Source organism: Salvelinus sp. IW2-2015, linkage group LG6.1, assembly GCF_002910315.2.
Source record: "Salvelinus sp. IW2-2015 linkage group LG6.1, ASM291031v2, whole genome shotgun sequence".
Taxonomy (NCBI): Eukaryota; Metazoa; Chordata; class Actinopteri; order Salmoniformes; family Salmonidae; genus Salvelinus; species Salvelinus sp. IW2-2015.
In genome coordinates this window covers 8,319,288-8,336,549 of record NC_036845.1, presented here as the reverse complement: position 1 = coordinate 8,336,549, position 17,262 = coordinate 8,319,288, and the positions used below count along the sequence as shown (strand labels likewise).

Genomic DNA, 17,262 nt, shown 5'->3' with positions numbered 1-17,262 from the left:
AGCAGGGAGGTTACATAATATTGGAATACCAGACCTGGAGAGACGCCAGATCACTGTGGTCTTTCTGGGTTCACACAAGCACAGGTCCGCAGTTCATGACAATAACACAACAGCAGATGCACATTGGTTTGTTGTAATACTACCTTACCTCAGATGGCTTTTGTTCAAAAATGTGACGACATTCCATTGCGTGCAACAATATGCTTGTAACTCCAAAAATCCCAGAATATGAAATACCAGAAGAACTGTGTCACATCACCATGAACAGTGTCTTGAAACACTGGTTTCATGAAAGCAAGAAAAATCTAAATGCTTGAGGTGGGGTCAGAGCACAGTAGAATTAGTGAACCCAAGCTTTAGACTGGGCTTAGTTTACAGTAAACCAGTAGCGGTAAAATCACTGGGGATTTAAGCCAGTAAATAATTGCCATATTACAACCTATGTGTTGTGATAATTACGTTGTTTGCTCTATAACCTGTTAGTTCATATGCCTTGGGACGTTGATAAATAGGCCTAAGTCCGAGACAATATGAAGACACAGTGGCAGAATAAATTCAACCACACATTTTTTTCATCACAAAACCGGAGAGCACGCTCTGTTCGGTGAAGTCCACAAAGCATATTGCATGTAACAACAGTTACATGACCTACAGTATGGTCAAGCAAGTTAATGTTTCTGACATTTTCAGACTACTAAACAATCATTGATTTAGAATCCCGGACAGTTACCGCAAGTCGCAAAGAAAACAGGAGCTGCCTCCACTATTCCAGCCCCATTTCAACGTCAAACATGTGTGATGTGTGTGTGTGTGTTGTGTGTGTGTGTGTGTGTGTGTGTGTGTGTGTGTGTGTGGTGTGTGTGTGTGTGTGTGTGCGTGCGTGCGTGCGTGCGTGCGTGCGTGCGGGTGCGTGCGTGCGTGCGTGCGTGCGTGCGTGCGTGCGTGCGTGCGTGCGTGCGTGCGTGCGTGCGTGTGTGCGTGCGTGTGTGTATAGTGCATGAATGAATGCTGATCTACAAAATTAGATATCAATGCATATCTTCAGGATGGTATTAAGTTGTAACAACACCAGTAACATTGTGAAACACACTGGCTTACATCCTGCCTTCGCACTAATGTTTAATTCACGCCTTAGAGCAGCTCTGACATCCGTAACAAGGTTATATTTATCCTAGCATGATACAACCACTGACAGCTAATTCACGCAACCAACACAGTTTATTTACATTGTCAGTTTCTTATGGTATACTGTCAGCTGAAAGACATATAGTGATATGGCCTTTTAATTTACACAATATGGAAAGTTACCAGATAGCATAATAGACACTTGATTATTATTTGTTTGAGTGATAATGGTTACAGTCTGATTGCCTGTTCTGCCTTTAGTCTGGATGTCCAAAGCCTTCCAGTTGAGTATGTCGCCGGTGGTCAAGTTCATGTGGTTGGTGCTCCTCTGGATCTCACAGGGAGACAGCACGTAGTCCCAAATGTGGACGTCTGTCAGCAGGCCTACAAATGACTAATGCTAGTTGAAACGCCCGCTGAACCAATCCTGATCCTGAAACAGGAAACAACAACATGTTGTGTTCTGTAATGGAATGCGTTCTTGTTCTTTTCAAAGTTGGACGCTTTATTTACAAGCAGAAAAGACTATGTGCATTTTTCAGCTTACATTTCATTCGGGAAAATAAACAGATGCGAATTGTGCACTGTAGCAAAAGTTTAAATTGTAGTGAGCAAACCCAAACCCAAAACCGCTAAACATGTCAAAACAGAATAAGTTTTACTTTCTACTATTTACTGTCATATTTCATTGCAGTTATCACAGTGACTATCTTACCTTGAGGTACAGCACAGCATGTTGTAATCACAACAAGTAATAGTAGGAATTTCTCCATCTGGAAAGAATTAAAAAACTGTTATTTTGTCTTAATAAATTAACTTTTTTAATGCATATGAAAAACATCTGCCCTGTATGCTACTGAGCAGACCATTTTAGTTAGATTCAAGGTGCTGTTACTAGCATTGCAACAGGTTTAACATACATTTGTAAAACACATGATCTTACCTGGTGGGTTGTCAGAGTGCCTTGTTGGTGTGTGTGAGGGAGCTGAATACTTATCTTCTACTTGTTTCCTCATTCATTTATATCATCAGCGGTTACAGCGCCTTGCAAAAGTATTCATCCCCCTTGGCGTTTTTCCTATTTTGTTGCATTACAACCTGTAATTTAAATGGATTTTAATTTGGATTTCATGTAATGGACATAAACAAAATAGTCCAAATTGGTGAAGTGAAATGAAAAAAATTACTTGTTTCAAAAAATTATAAAAAATTAAAAACAGAAAAGTGGTTTGTGCATATGTATTCACCCCCTTTGCTATGAAGCCCCTAAATAAGATATGGTGCAACCAATTACCTTCAGAAGTCACATAATTAGTTAACCTCTTGACGCTAGGGGTCAGATTTTTTTTTAAATAACGTTCCCAAAGTAAACAGACTATTTCTCAGGTCCAGATCGTAGAATATGCATATAATTTACAGATTAGGATAGAAAACACTCCAAAGTTTCCAAAACTGTCAAAATATTGTCTGTGAGTATAACAATACTGATTCTGCAGGCGAAAACCTGAGGAAATCTAACCCGGAAGTGATTTTATTTTATTTTTAATCTGTGTTTCCTTGCCCGTCTTTCTTCCATTTAATGGGGTATCAACCAGATTCCTTTTCCAATGGCTTCCTCAGGCTGTGACCAGGCTTTAGACATAGTTTCAGGCTTTTATTTAGAAAAATTTGCGAGATTTRTCAAAASTAGTCAGGTGTCCTTTGATTAGTTCCTGRGCGCGAGAGGGGTAGCTCTCCATTTTCTTTCTCTCTMTTATTGAATAGGTTACGGTKRGGTTGAAATATTATCGATTATGTTTGTTAAAAACAACCTGAGGATTGATTATAAAAAACATTTGACATGTTTCTACGAACATTACGGATACTTTTTGGAATTTTCGTCAAACGGAACGAGGCTTTGGTTTTCTGAACATACCGCGCAACCCAAATGGCGTTTTCTTGTTATAAAAGTAATATTTATCGAACAAAAATAACATTTATTGTGTAACTGGGAGTCTCGTGAGTGCAAACATCCGAAGATTATCAAAGGTAAGCGATTCATTTTATTGCTTTTCTGACTTTCGTGACCATGCTAATTTGGGACTAGCAGTTCTATCATTGATTGATACACTCACAAAAGCTTGGAATGCTTTCGCTGCAAAGCATATTTTCAAAATCTGACACGATAGGTGGATTAACAACAAGCTAAGCTGTGTTTTGGTATATATCACTTGTGATTGCATGATTATTAATATTTTTTGTAATATTTTTGAATCTGATACGCTTGGGAATTTTCTTCTGCCTTTCAGGACCGGAACGAGGCTGTGGTTTTCTCAACATAACGCACAACCCAAATGGCGTTTTTTTGTTATAAAAGTAATATTTATCGAACAAAAAGAACATTTATTGTGTAACTGGGAGTCTCGTGAGTCCAAACATCCGAAGATTATCAAAGGTAAGCGATTAATTTTATTGCTTTTCTGACTTTCGTGACCATGCTAATTTGGGGCTAGCTGTTCTAGCATTGATTGATACACTCACAAAAGCTTGGATTGCTTTCGCTGCAAAGCATATTTTCAAAATCTGACACGATAGGTGGATTAACAACAAACAACAAACAAAACACAGCGGTTTTTGTATATTTCAGTTGTGATTGCATGATTATAAATATTTTTTGTAATATTTTGCGCCCTGCAATTCTGCGGTTGTTTAGGAAAATGATCCCGCTAAAGGGATCCGTAGCGCAGAGAAGTTAAATAAAGTCCACCTGTGTGCAATCTAAGTGTCACATGATCTGAGTATACATACACCTGTTCTGAAAGGCCCCAGAGTCTGAAACACCACTAAGCAAGGGGCACCACCAAGCAAGTGGCACCACGAAGACCAAGGAGCTCTCCAAACAGGCCAGGGACAAAGTTGTGGAGAAGTACAGTTCAGGGTTGGATTATAAAAAAATATCCGAAATTTTGAACATCCCACGGAGCAAACCTGCCAAGAGAGGGCCGCCCACCAAAACTCACGGACCAGGCAAGGAGGGCATTAATCAGAGAGGCAACAAAGAGCAAAGATAACCCTGAAGGAGCTGCAAAGCTCCACAGTGGAGATTGGAGTATCTGTCCATAGGACCACTTGAAGCCGTACACTCCACAGAGCTGGGCTTTATGGAAGAGTGGCCAGAAAAAGCCATTGTTTAAAGAAAAAAATAAGCAAACACGTTTGGTGTTCACTAAAAGGCATGTGGGAGACTCCCCAAACATATGGAAGAAGGTACTCTGGTCAGATGAGACTAAAATGTAGCTTTTTGGCCATCAAGGAAAATGCTATGTCTGGCACAAACCCAACATCTCTCTTCACCCGAGAACACCATCCCCACAATGAAGCATGGTGGTGGCAGCATCATGCTGTGGGGATGTTTTTCCATTGGCAGGGAATGGGAAACTGGTCAGAATTGAAGGAATGATGGATGGCGCTAAATACAGGGAAATTATTGAGGGAAACCTGTTTCAGTCTTCCAAAGATTTGAGACTGGGACGGAGGTTCACCTTCCAGCAGAACAATGACCTTAAGCATACTGCTAAAGCAACACTCGAGTGGTTTAATGGGAAACATTTAAATGTCTTGAAATGGCCAAAGCCCAGACCTCAATCCAATTAAGATTAAAGATTGCGGTACACCAGTGGAATCCATCCAACTTGAAGGAGCTGGAGCAGCTTTGCCTTGACGAATGGGAAACAATCCCAGTGGCTAGATGTGTCAAGCTGATGGAGACATACCCCAAGAGACTTGCAGCTGTAATTGCTGCAAATGGTTGCTCTACAAAGTATTGACATTGGGGGGGGTGAATAGTTATGCACACCCAAGTTTTCAGTTTATTTGTCTTATTTCTTGTTTGTTTCACAATAAAAAATATTTTGCATCTTCAAAGTGGTAGGCATGTTGTGTAAATCAAATGATACAACCCCCCCCAAAAAAAATATATTTTAATTTCAGGTTGTAAGGCAACAAAATAGGAAAAATATCAAGGGGGTGAATACTTTCGCAAGCCACTGTATGACACAAAAAGGAAACATGACAGGCATTATTGACCTAAACAGGTATTATTATTCACCTTACTCATAGAAATATTGATTCAGTCACACATGAGGAAACATCAGCATAATAGACAACTAGAACTTGAATATATCTTATTTTTTTATTATTTCATCAAGAAATTATTCCTAAACCGGGAATTTCACATCAGGGTTTTCATTAATACTGTATATATGTATTGAAGAACATAACAATAAAAACATTTATTTGATCCAGGTGAACAATAGCAGTCACAAGTTTTTATGTAACATTGATAAACTTGCAGCCCTAAGTACTTTACCAGCACTCACAAAACACATTCATAAAAAGAGCATTATACCAAGTGCATACAATGTAAGAAATGGAGACGAGGCTAAAACAACAGAAAAGGAATCAAACAAATCGACAGAACATTTAAAATGTGGAACCTTTTTTGAGCATAAACAAATAAAAAGGTACATTTAAACAGTATCGTCCATTTTAAACAGCCTGCATTATTCACCTGTGCATTTTTAGTTTCCTCATAAACCAGATTTCCATCCAACCTTTTATGCGAGTAAACTGTCAGATAAAAATATCATGACAGGCCTGATGGAAACAGCACATTTGTCAGTAAACCTTCCAAATGTGACAAAACACGCTTGACAAGGTAGGATCTTTTTTTGAGTCTAAAATAAATTATGCGAGAAATGACAGTGGAAACAAACGCCTTTATGCACAAATATTGATATAATAAACATCATATTGAAGTAAACATGGAGTCACACAATGATATAGTGTGTGGTCCTCCCATTACGACTAAGGGAAAGCATGCAGTTTATTAGTCTACAGATGAAATATGTTATGATGAACTAACTGGTGGTGAAGGTGCATGGTGATGAGCTTGATGCTCCATTCCAAGAAGGGTTGAGGATCTTATTCTGGTAATATGATGATTGATGCGCTTGGCTGCCGTTTGACAAAAACAAATACTCTTCTGTCCATAATAATCTCATCATGTAGGCTATACCCTAGCTTTATCTGCGAGCTGTTATATCGGCAGAGTTGAAAATGGAATGGAAACACTGCCCCTTCTATTTTTTATTTGGTGCATAGGAATTTAACCACAGAAGTTGTTTTATGTGGACTAGATCATCACGCACAACATTTTACCCACAAGTTAATTTGATGGAAACATCTCTGGTGGGAAAATGCAAATTTTGTTTTTATGTGTATTTTAGAATATTTGCATGAAAACCTGTCACCAATTGGATGTGAACCTAGCTACTGATCTGGTTTGGTGAAATTCCGCTGGCAAAAACTACAGGAAAGAAGACAATTACTCTGTCACCAGTCATGGTGTGTCACTTTTGCCACATGAACTGTTCTTTCATGAATAAATCACTAAATTCTCCCAAAGTCTAATAGGCACACAGGCTAATGGAATTTCATACAATGTTTTGTTTGTGTAGTATTTTATGAAGTAAGTGAGTGAAGGAAAATATATACCCAATTCTTTTCTTGATGAAATAAAAATAATTATTCCAAAAGATCCCACTTGTCAGACACTGGTTGAATCAACATTGTTTCCACATTGTTCCTGTGTTTTTAATGTTGGTACAAGCTGTTTCTGGGATTATGTCTTTCTGCATGCACCTAAAAGTTCATCTATGTATTTAGATAATTGGCATCTACACAAACAGCCAGCTATATCCACCACAAATGGAAGTGCTCCCCATAACAGAAGACACTGTGGGCCACTCTGTCTATCTAGTGATGAAAGGGAAGCCTGTTGCTGGGTTTCAGAGAGTCTGTTTTCTGGAGGAAATAACACTCTGATCACACTGATAGATGTGTTTTTATGTGTCTGACCTGCCCCTGGAGATGTATCAGACGGACACAAAATATATATTGAAAAACCTTTATACGTCTCTGAAACCTGTGTTTCATCTGGGGATAACTGTACAATCAGTCAAAGAAGAGCGAGGATGTACAGTAAGAGAGGATATGAGAGAGAGCTTTCACCATTCTCTTTACGTAAGAGAGAAAACTAGTGTCTGGTTGACATACGGTTGAAAATATATGCATTACATGCAACAATGTTTACAGTGTAATACAAAAAGAAATACGACTGCATATCAATTAAATGTTATTGTTGGTTTTTGATCCCAGAAACATGGCAAACGATGATTGAATGGTAGCCAACCTCTGAGGGTACAATAGCAAAGAAACAAGAGTTCATGCCTCGAAGACAAAGCTGTCATCACACTGAGGGTGTTATTTTGTGTGTGTCTGTGTGTGTGTGTCCTCTAAGGTATCAGTGGTTGGCTGTCTTTAGGGTTCCTCTGATCTGCCCCCCTCTCCCAGCCCTGGCGTATGCGGGTGATGGTTCGGTCCACACAGGGGGTGATGAGCAGCAGCTTGAGCAGCAGCACCACAGAGGGAAGCACCAGACACAGCATGTAGCCCGGTGGGGTGTACCACTTGTAGGTGGAGGCACTCAGGAATCTGTTCCAGCCATACAGGTAGGTGTGCGCCGTACACAACAGCAGAGTCAGGTGACCCAGCTTGGACTGGTGGGAGAGAACATAACACAAACACATGAACCACACACACACGCCAGGCACGTGCACAGATAGAGGTCTAAGGAAGTTTGAGCACCTGCCCTTTTGCCCTCCTATGACAAAATAAACTTGCATATGCCAGGGCTTGTTTGAATTTGTATATTTTCTCTATTGCTATTTAAATTAATTGCCCATCAAACTAGGTAATTTCTCATTTTTGGGGGAAAATGTCCCCTCCCCACCATTCTGCCCCCCAGTAGGCCTGAGGCTGATGTTAGCAGCAGAACATTCTCCAATCACAGGTAAAGTCTAGTTAGATTGTTTCAACAGAATAACTAACTAACTAGCTAGCTAACTAGCTCCTTCTACATTCACTATGATCAGCTGATAGCCCACCCCTCATTGCCCTCTCTTTGAGCAGTAGGCTACAAGCTTGCTTACAATGGCGTTAGTGGGATTTGCATAAAATAAAGGTCTACTCTATGCTTTTCTATGGGGGGCTTTTTTCACTTTGAGCACGTCCCACCCAAAGGTCTGTGCATGGCTCTGAAACACGCACAAGCACACCCAAACTCACACACTTTTGACAATTATCTTAAATATATAGTTTAGCTTTAGGATAGCCTATTGGACATGCACACGTTTATCCCAGATAAGGCTAATAACACTCTAGGCATTGGAGCTGTGCAAGGAGAAGCCTGGAGAAACTTCGGAAACAGGCTGGCCAGATAAATCTCCCTTAATTGACCCTTAGCTAAGCCTCACCCCAGAATATTAGGCAACCAATTGCAGTGCTCCGTTGGATAGTGTTTTTTCTCCAATTTATGCTTTGGCCACAAATACTGGTATAGGATGAGTCAACAACCTTATCTAGTTAAGAGTTAACAGAACATAAACTTTTAAAAGTGAGATTTTCACTGGACAGTTACTTTAAAACACAATTTAAGATCATCCTAAGTGGTTTTCTCCAATGGTGGTTTGAACAGAGAGTTGGACTTCCTGGAAAAGTGTTGCCCAAGTTTGCTAAGTAATGAAGGGGGCGTGGCTTAGCGAAGGGGCAATCGTTGTATAATTTAACTATGATCAAATATGGGACTGACCTTCACAGAGACAGACCTCCAGAGGTCGGACCAAGTCATTGTTTAACAAGTCACAAGTAAGTCTCAAGTCTTAGCACTCAAGTCCCAAGTCAAGTCCCAAGTCAAGACCGACAAGTCTCAAATCCTAAACTTTGAGTTTCGAGTCCTAAACAAGTCATAATGTGCTCTTCACCAAATGTAATACCATTTCAAATTTTTAACAAGAGTAATAGTTAGTATATTACATTTACGCAAATCATGAATGCTTTTAAAAATATATATATTTATTACTTTCCATGGAAATACATGGGTTGCCAATTGAAAGTTCCAACAAAGTTGGAACTTGTTGCGCCCCCGTATGTAATTTTCTTCCCGCATGTTTTGCAAGTTGCAATCTGTTTTTTGTTGATACAGCGAAGTCTTTATATCCAAAAATAATAATGTTGGGTATCATCTTTCCAAGGGCTCCATCTGAATTCACCTGCCGACGTTCCTCTGCCTTGAAACGCGCAACTTTTTATCAGCTGGCAAAATTTGTGTTGGCTGATGTCCAAATAGTTATCTGTTAAATGAAGAGTTGTTGCGCTGCACACTTTTTCTAATAGCATCATTTTAAAAATTTGGTCTTGGGGAGGGTATCAAGTCAGGTCGAGTCAAAAGGCTCAAGTCCAAGTTAAGTCACGAGTCATTGGTGTTAAAGTCAAAGTCGAGTTGCAAGTCATCATATTTGTGACTCGAGTCTGACTCGAGTCCAAGTCATGTGACTCGAGTCCACACCTCTGCAGACCTCTGGCCTACCTTGACACACACACACACGTCGGGCCAATATGCACACCACAGATTTGTCCTGTTTAAGCATTTTTAATAATATAGTTTCTCTGTAATACTACTAGCCACCTAGCAATTTTAGGTTCCCAATAAGTTATTTCAGGCTATCAATCAAGTTAGTGTAGCTAGCTTGTCTAACTATCATAGCTGGCACACCTGCTGGCAAGGTTTCACATTTTGTTTCTTTAAAAAAAGACTCACCAGTCAGACAGCTCAAGAGGTATGCTTAGATATATTTTACATATAATTAAGTATAATGATTTATGGTTCCAGATTACAGAAAATATCTGTTTCAGATGTTTGAAAAATGCCAAGTTCTCCAACTTCAGACCCCCAGTCCGGACCATCACCAAGCCATCCTCAGACACTGTAATTTGTGCCCCCTCAACTTTTGGGGGCAGATGATGCCCCTGCACATACATCTCTAGGTGAATTCTCCTGGCCTGTTCTAATATATTCCTCCTAAATTATATCTGATGAATAACTTAACATTTAAATCACTGCACCAATTTGAGGGGAATTAATGAATTAGAGAATGAGCCGGAGTTTCTCCTTATTATCCCCAGCACATAACCTCTGGCTTGTCTGCTGAAAATCAGATTACTTTCCTGGAGTTCTATTGCATTCTGGCCTGGATGTTGGCTCTGCACACCGCATGAATACGCTAATAGGGGAAACACCGAAGGAGATAAGTGTACAAATTAGGGCTGGTAATTGCCAGGGACCTCACGATACGATATTATCACGATACTTAGGTGCGATACAATAGGTATTGCAATTCTCACGATTCTATGTGTATTATGATTCGATACATCGATTTTATTGCGATTTGATGTTGACATATTGTTCACTATATGTCTGCTGCAGAGAGACAAGAGAGCATGAGAAAACGTTATCAGTCATGGAAATAAAAGGGCTGAAAACATTGTCTCACTATTTAAAAAGAAGATGGAGAACAATCTATAGGATGAAAAATACCAGCGATACAGCCGACTAGCGCTAGCTAACGCTTCCTAGCAACAAGAAAAGGGGGGGCGGTTACAAATCGATACTTGGAGTCAAAGTATCAATATAATATAGTCCAAAATAATATTGCGATATTTAACTGTATCGATAACCCCACCGCTATTAAAAATGGTCAGAAAATAAGTGCCTCGTAAGTGTGTCTGGCCTAAACATTCAGTGTGACCGGTCCTGGTGATCCCACCTGTATGAAGCTAAACTCCCTCCAGCTGAGAACGTTACTGACGGAGGGAAGAGATGTGATTCCCAATAGGACGTACAGGCCAAATCCCAGAATTCCCAGGGACAAGTAGGAGTCACCACGCCAGGCCGTTGTGGTATCAAACATTGTGGTCCTGTTCTCTCTGATCTGGGGGAGAGAGACAGAGAGAGAGAGCAAGAAAGAGAAGAGAAACAATGTGAGAAAGAGGAAGCGTGAGAGCAAGGAAGTGGCGTAATCCAGTATAATCAAAACCAGTGCCTGAATCCTGCTATATACTGTAGGTGTGTGTCCAATGTACAGATGTATGATCTTAATATGACCAGTATTGTGTCACAGCAAAATAATCCTGCAGCAACAGGATTTGAATGTTTTGTCCATTTACACTTTTCCGCCAATGTAATGTTACTTGATTGGTGGCTAGGCTATTAGCTAGCCAAAATTAGGCTACCTGAAAAGTGCAACACTGTTAAGACATGCTCTGGAACTTCTGTGTTTTTGAAACCTCCTGCTTTAGGCTGGATGTCTCAATGTGTAGTTCATACATTCATAAATCAATGAGCAAAATTACTTTCTTATCACAATTAGTCACGAAATACTTAGTTTGAAAGCGACTGTTTTCTTGAAGCTGTCTGTACAACGCCATTTTCCCTACATTTCCCCCATATGGGCCAGCCCCTTAGCAATTCAAGTTTTAGCCAAAGAGCTTCAGCCCCTCACATTTGAGTGACAGCTAGCAAGAGGCCTGCCCAGCATCATCCAATGAGGTTGCAGGGTGGGCCCAACGGCTCAGTGCCCACAGCAGAGAGAGAGAGAGAAACCAATGACGTGGTGCACATATCTAAACAAATGTGACATAGTAGACGTTTTTGGGGACCACTTTTGGCTCGTGAGTGCTACTTTCAGAACTACTAGCTAAAAAGTATACAAAGGTTCAGGAGAATGTCTTTAATGTAACCATGTATTAGTGTGAATTTATGTAAATCCTGCGGCGCAGAGTAATTCTCAGCGACAACAGAGTGGTCAAATGAAGATTCTACATCTGTACACAATTTTGTCTATTCAATGTTCACTGTTTTGAAAGTGTTTAATTTGGCGTACAGTTCTTACCAGAGAGACAGTGTGTTCAGTGACCCAGAACATCACAGAGTACCTGAGAACAAAATCAATACTTTCTTTACTAAAAACTAAAGGAAGATACATGCCACTGTGTGTGTGTGCATGCGTGTGCATTTGAGTGTATGCTCCACTGACCGTATGGGTATGATCAGTGTATAGAGCACGTGCAGAAAGGCGAACCCCAGCGACAGTAGACCCAGCTGTTTCCTGCACAGCATCCAGCGATCCAGCCAATCAGGGAAGCGCCTGATGTTAAACATACATAAACACTTATAATCAACATAAATACATATGCAACCTCGTGTGAACATACATGCATGCAAACACACACATACACACAAAGATCTGACCTGTACTTGGTGCCTCTGTAGAGCTGCAGGATGGAAGCCAGGACACCAGGCAGGTAACAGAGAGACAGCATGATCAGAGACACGATGGGACACACCTGGAGAGAACACATACACACCTTGAACAGCTGGTAACACACACAGAAACAAACAGAACACAACCATTCAGAGGGCCTGTGGCCAGTACCTGGTTGGCCAGTGAGACCATGATTCTGAAGGAGATGTCGTCGCCCTGGGTGACGTATGCATAGATGACATATCTGATCAGCAGGTAGAAGAAGAAGGCAGCGCTGAGGCCAATGGCGATGCGCAGGGGGAGCCTCCACTGGGGGAACAGCTGTAGGGGGAAGTCCTCCAGCTCCCGGGCCACTGAGAGAAAGCCCCGGTCCAGGGCACTGAGACCCAGCTTGGTTGCTACCGCTATCACCACCTGCTTGGCCTCCACACTTTCCCCGCAGATATACACCTAACATATATTTATGCACATACAGTGGGGTCCGAAATCAGTGACGCCCTTGATAAAGATGAGCAAAAATGCCTGCACAAAATAAATCATTCAAACACTGACATTTATTGTATGCTCCAAAAAGCGGTAGAGATACTCTTAATGATCGGCTATGAAAAGCCAACTGACATTTACTCCTGAGGTGCTGACTTGCTACACCCTCGATAACCTTCTGTGATTATTATTATTTGACCATGTTCTGTTATAATCTCCACCCGGCACAGCCAGAAGAGGACTGGCCACCCCTCAAATCAACATGCTGACAGTCAAAATGTACAGTGCCTTCAAAAAGTATTCCACCCCTTGACTTTCTCTCCCCATTTTGTTATGTTACAACCTGCATTTGTCATGGATTAAATTGAAATTATGTGTCACTGGCCTACACACAATACCCCATAATGTCAAAGTGGAATTATGTTTTTAGAAATTAAAAAAAATATATACAAAATGATAAGCTAAAATGTGTTGAGTCAAGAAATTATGGCAAACGTTAACAAGTTTAGGAGTAAAAATGTGCTTAACAAATCACATAATAAGTTGCATGAACTCACTCTCTGTCCAATAATAATGTTTAACATGATTTTTGAATGACTACCTCATCTCTGTACCACACACATACAATTATCTGTAAAGTCCCTCAGTCAAGTTCGGTAGAGGAGGAATAATGGTCTGGGGATGTTTTCATGGTTCGTGCTAACGCTACAGCATACAATGACATTCTAGATGATTCTGTGCTTCCAACATTATGGAAACAGTTTGGGGAAGGCCCTTTGCTGTTTCAGCATGACAATGCCCCTGTGCACAAAGCAAGGTCCATACAGAAATGGTTTACCGAGATTGGTGTGGAAGAACTTGACTGGCCTGCACAGAGCCCTGACCTCAACCCCATTGAACACCTTTGGGATAATTTGTAACGCCGACTGCAAGCCAGGCCTAAACGTCCAACATCAGTGCTCAACCTCACTAAAGCTATTGTGGCTGAATGAAAGTAAGTCCCTGCAGCAATGTTTCAACATCTTGTGGAAAGCCTTCCCAGAAGAGTGGAGGCTGTTATGGCAGCAAAGGGTAGACCAACTCCATATTAATGCCCATAATTTTGGAATGAGATGTTCGATGAGCAGGTGTCCACATACTTTTGGTCATGAAGTGTACAGTATATAGACTTGAATCTAGTAGCCAATTGGTTTCATGGGCATGGCTTGAACCTCGGTGTGTACCTGTCTGTTGGCATCTGAAGGTCCATTCTGCAGACTCCAGGCAGACAGGGTGTTGAAGCCTTTAACCACCTCAGCTCCAGGGACCAGACTGTTCAGGTACATGTAACCACATTTACATTATATCAACATATAAAAACATCCCTAGTTAACAAAAAAACATACACATAATAACAGCATATACTGTATAGCTCTCACCTTTGCAGGTACTCTGCGTTGGCCTCTGGGTACTGATTCTTCCTCAGGTTGTTACTGAGGTCCACCAACACCTGCAATTCAACATGGCATCAAATACACTGATTCATACAATATATTTGCTAAGTACACTGGAATATACATTATATTGGCTAAATACACTGGGACATAGAATATATTGGCTAAATACATTGGGACAAAGAATATATTGTCTAAATACACTGGGACAGAGAATATATTGGCTAAATACACTGGGACACAGAATATATTGGCTAAATATGCTGGGACATACATTATGTTAGCCAAATATACAGTTACATACTGACAAAACAGACATTAATACATATAGCAGAAGTAATAATACATATATGCTACCTTCCCCTTAAGCTGATTGGCCAGTGGTACCAGGAAGTCGTAGTGTTCTCTCTGGACAGCGATGAAGATCATATGGGCTGACTGGGCAGCTGCAGCATGGCCCAGGACCTGCATATACATCATCAACATACTGATACACACAGAAACACAAGTACAGTATATTTACATATACTCCCTCAAACATAAAAAAATATATTGAAATACATTTACAACACGGTAAAAACACATATCCACATTTAACATATCACCACATAAAACCAGATCTACTTTATTTTGTACCTGTGCTCCGTGGGGTAGGCGGCTGCTGCTGTGGGGCCGMCGGCTGCCGAACACCACACCGTACCCCGCCTGCAGCAGACGCAGGCCCAGAGAGCGCCCCAGGTCCCCCGTCCCAAACACACACACCCTCTCACTCTCAGGTAGGGCAGGGACAGTTTCCATCATCGGAGACAGGGACACACACTCACTCTTCTCCTCACTCCTCTCCTGACCCGTCATGCCTGAACAGAGACAGGCAAAGATCACCTTGAGTTGTAGATAGAATCAACAGAAAGTGTCAAAAAGCCCAAAGAGTTTAAAATACCTTCCTGAAGTTTCAATCACAGAATAAGTACATTCACATAAATGGAGCTCACAGGATGAACGTACCTTTCACTTCGCCAAGTTCTTCAGCAGACACCTCCTCTAGATGGAGTTACAGTACTGTCCAGACAGAGCACTGTCAATCAATGATAGGACAACTTACTGTAGTTGAACTGCAATGAAATGTTCTCTGCATTACATGTCCCAAAACAATAGTCTTCAGAGTTGGAGCAGCTCCTCTGAGTTATCCAGATTAAAGTCCTGACTGACTGACTGAGATACTACAGACTGAGTCTCTATTTGTGTCTGGGCTCCTGGTCTGAGGGAAGGGATTAGTCTCTCTGCCAAGCTGGAAACTTTGTTGGAAGAGAAGCGGTGTGTTTTTGCTTGTGTGTGTTTGTGTTTGTGTGTGTGTGTGTGTGTGTGTGTATGACAGCCCATGGCACTCACTCTGTAGTGTCTCTGAGGACAGGCCAGTGGTTTCTGGGAAGCAGGATGGCTACATAAGTGGAATAGTCTGTGCTCTATCATGCAGAAATATCAACATTAAATACATATTTCAAACAGTATGTATTTTGCAACAGGAGTTTACTAAATGGCATACGAGCACAGGTCCTTTCACAGTTAATGACAATAACACAACAGCAGATGCACTTTGGTTTGTTGTAATACTACCTTACCTCAGATAGCTTTTGTTCAAAGATGTGACAACATTCCATTGCGTGCAACAATATGCTTGTAACTCCAAAAATCCCAGAATATGAAATACCAGAAGAACTGTGTCACATCACCATGAACAGTGTCTTGAAATACTGGTTTCATGAAAGCAAGAAAAATCTAAATGCTTGAGGTGGGGTCAGAGCACAGTAGAATTAGTGAACCCAAGCTTTAGACTGGGTCTAGTTTACAGTCACCCCACCCATTCGCTCATCTTATACAACTACTGCTGTACACACCTTTCCTATTCACATACTGTCTATGCACACCATTATATACATATACACTGAGTGTACAAAACATTAGGAACACCTTTTGCTCACTGAACAGTGTCACGAACTGGCTCAAAGCCCGTAACAAAAGGGAGACAACGTGGAGATAAGGAATAACAAAATATATTTATTAACTAAGTACAATATACAATGGTGTGTGTAATCAGTAATCAGTAGTGTAAGTGAGTGTTTTGCATGCAAAATGTGATAATGCAGGGTGTTGAAAGGTGCTAAAGCAAACAACCAAAAATCACCAAGATACACAACAAAATCTGTAAAGGTGTCTGCATGGAGAGAGTCTCTTCCATGAATGGGGAAGTGGTGTATTTATCCTATGACACAGCGGGCCCAGGTGTTTCCCATGTAGCTGACGACCCTCCCAACTCCGCCCACCGGCATCCTAATAAGGAAACAAGAACAAAGAGCGAATACGGCAGACAGAGTGGGAAGGTCGTCACAACAGCCTCAATTCGTCAGGGCATGGACTCTACAAGGTGTTGAAAGAATTCCATAGGGATGCTGGCCCATGTTAACTCCAATGCTTCCCACAGTTGTCTCAAGTTTGCTTAAATCTTTCATCTTGCCCATTCACACCCTGAATAGCACACACACACAATCCATGTCTCAATTGTCTCAAGGCTTAAAAATGCTTCTTTAATCATCTACACTGATTAAAGTGGATTTAACAGGCGACATCAATAAGTGATCATAGCTTTCAGCTGATCAGGCTATGTCTTTCTGTTTTGTACACTCAGTGGATGTACTTTGTGTGTATATATATATATATATATATATATATATATATATATGTTTAGTTTTTTTGTCCGATAGTTTTTTGACTTTGTGCACATTTTGTTACGTTAGAGTCTTATTCTAAAATAGATTAAATTCAAAAGATAGAATTTGTAGATAATTGGCCCTCTTTCTGGGACTCACCCACAAACAGGACCAAGCCTGGCCTATTGAGGAGTGACGGACTCCACCCTAGCTGGAGGGGTGCTCTCATCTTATCTACGAACATAGACAGGGCTCTAACTCCCCTAGCTCCACAATGAAATAGGGTACAGGCCAGGCAGCAGGCTGTTAGCCAGC

At 41.0% G+C, this 17,262-nt stretch overlaps 1 protein-coding gene and 1 long non-coding RNA gene across 3 annotated transcripts; both read right to left on the bottom strand.

Annotated features, from left to right (window-relative positions):
* Nucleotides 1-1,199: 1,199 nt before the first annotated feature.
* LOC111964722 (uncharacterized) lies at nt 1,200-2,106 on the bottom strand. Its single transcript, XR_002877421.1, has 3 exons — nt 2,069-2,106; nt 1,841-1,898; nt 1,200-1,558 (listed from the first exon to the last, which is right to left on the bottom strand). It is a non-coding gene; the product is annotated as an uncharacterized lncRNA (long non-coding RNA).
* Nucleotides 2,107-7,231: 5,125 nt separating this feature from the next.
* LOC111964978 (metalloreductase STEAP4) lies at nt 7,232-15,484 on the bottom strand. 2 transcript variants are annotated; one of them, XM_023988881.2, is made up of 11 exons: nt 15,248-15,484; nt 14,879-15,099; nt 14,600-14,707; nt 14,228-14,298; nt 14,033-14,120; nt 12,498-12,776; nt 12,314-12,408; nt 12,099-12,209; nt 11,955-11,997; nt 10,830-10,994; nt 7,232-7,724 (listed from the first exon to the last, which is right to left on the bottom strand). In XM_023988881.2, exons 2-11 carry the CDS (start codon nt 15,095-15,097, stop codon nt 7,461-7,463), a joined length of 1,443 nt encoding a protein of 480 aa, XP_023844649.1. In that variant the 5' UTR covers nt 15,098-15,099; nt 15,248-15,484; the 3' UTR covers nt 7,232-7,460. The 2 variants fall into 2 exon arrangements, with proteins under 2 accessions (XP_023844649.1, XP_023844648.1); XM_023988880.2 differs by having other exon boundaries at nt 15,183-15,252.
* Nucleotides 15,485-17,262: the final 1,778 nt, after the last annotated feature.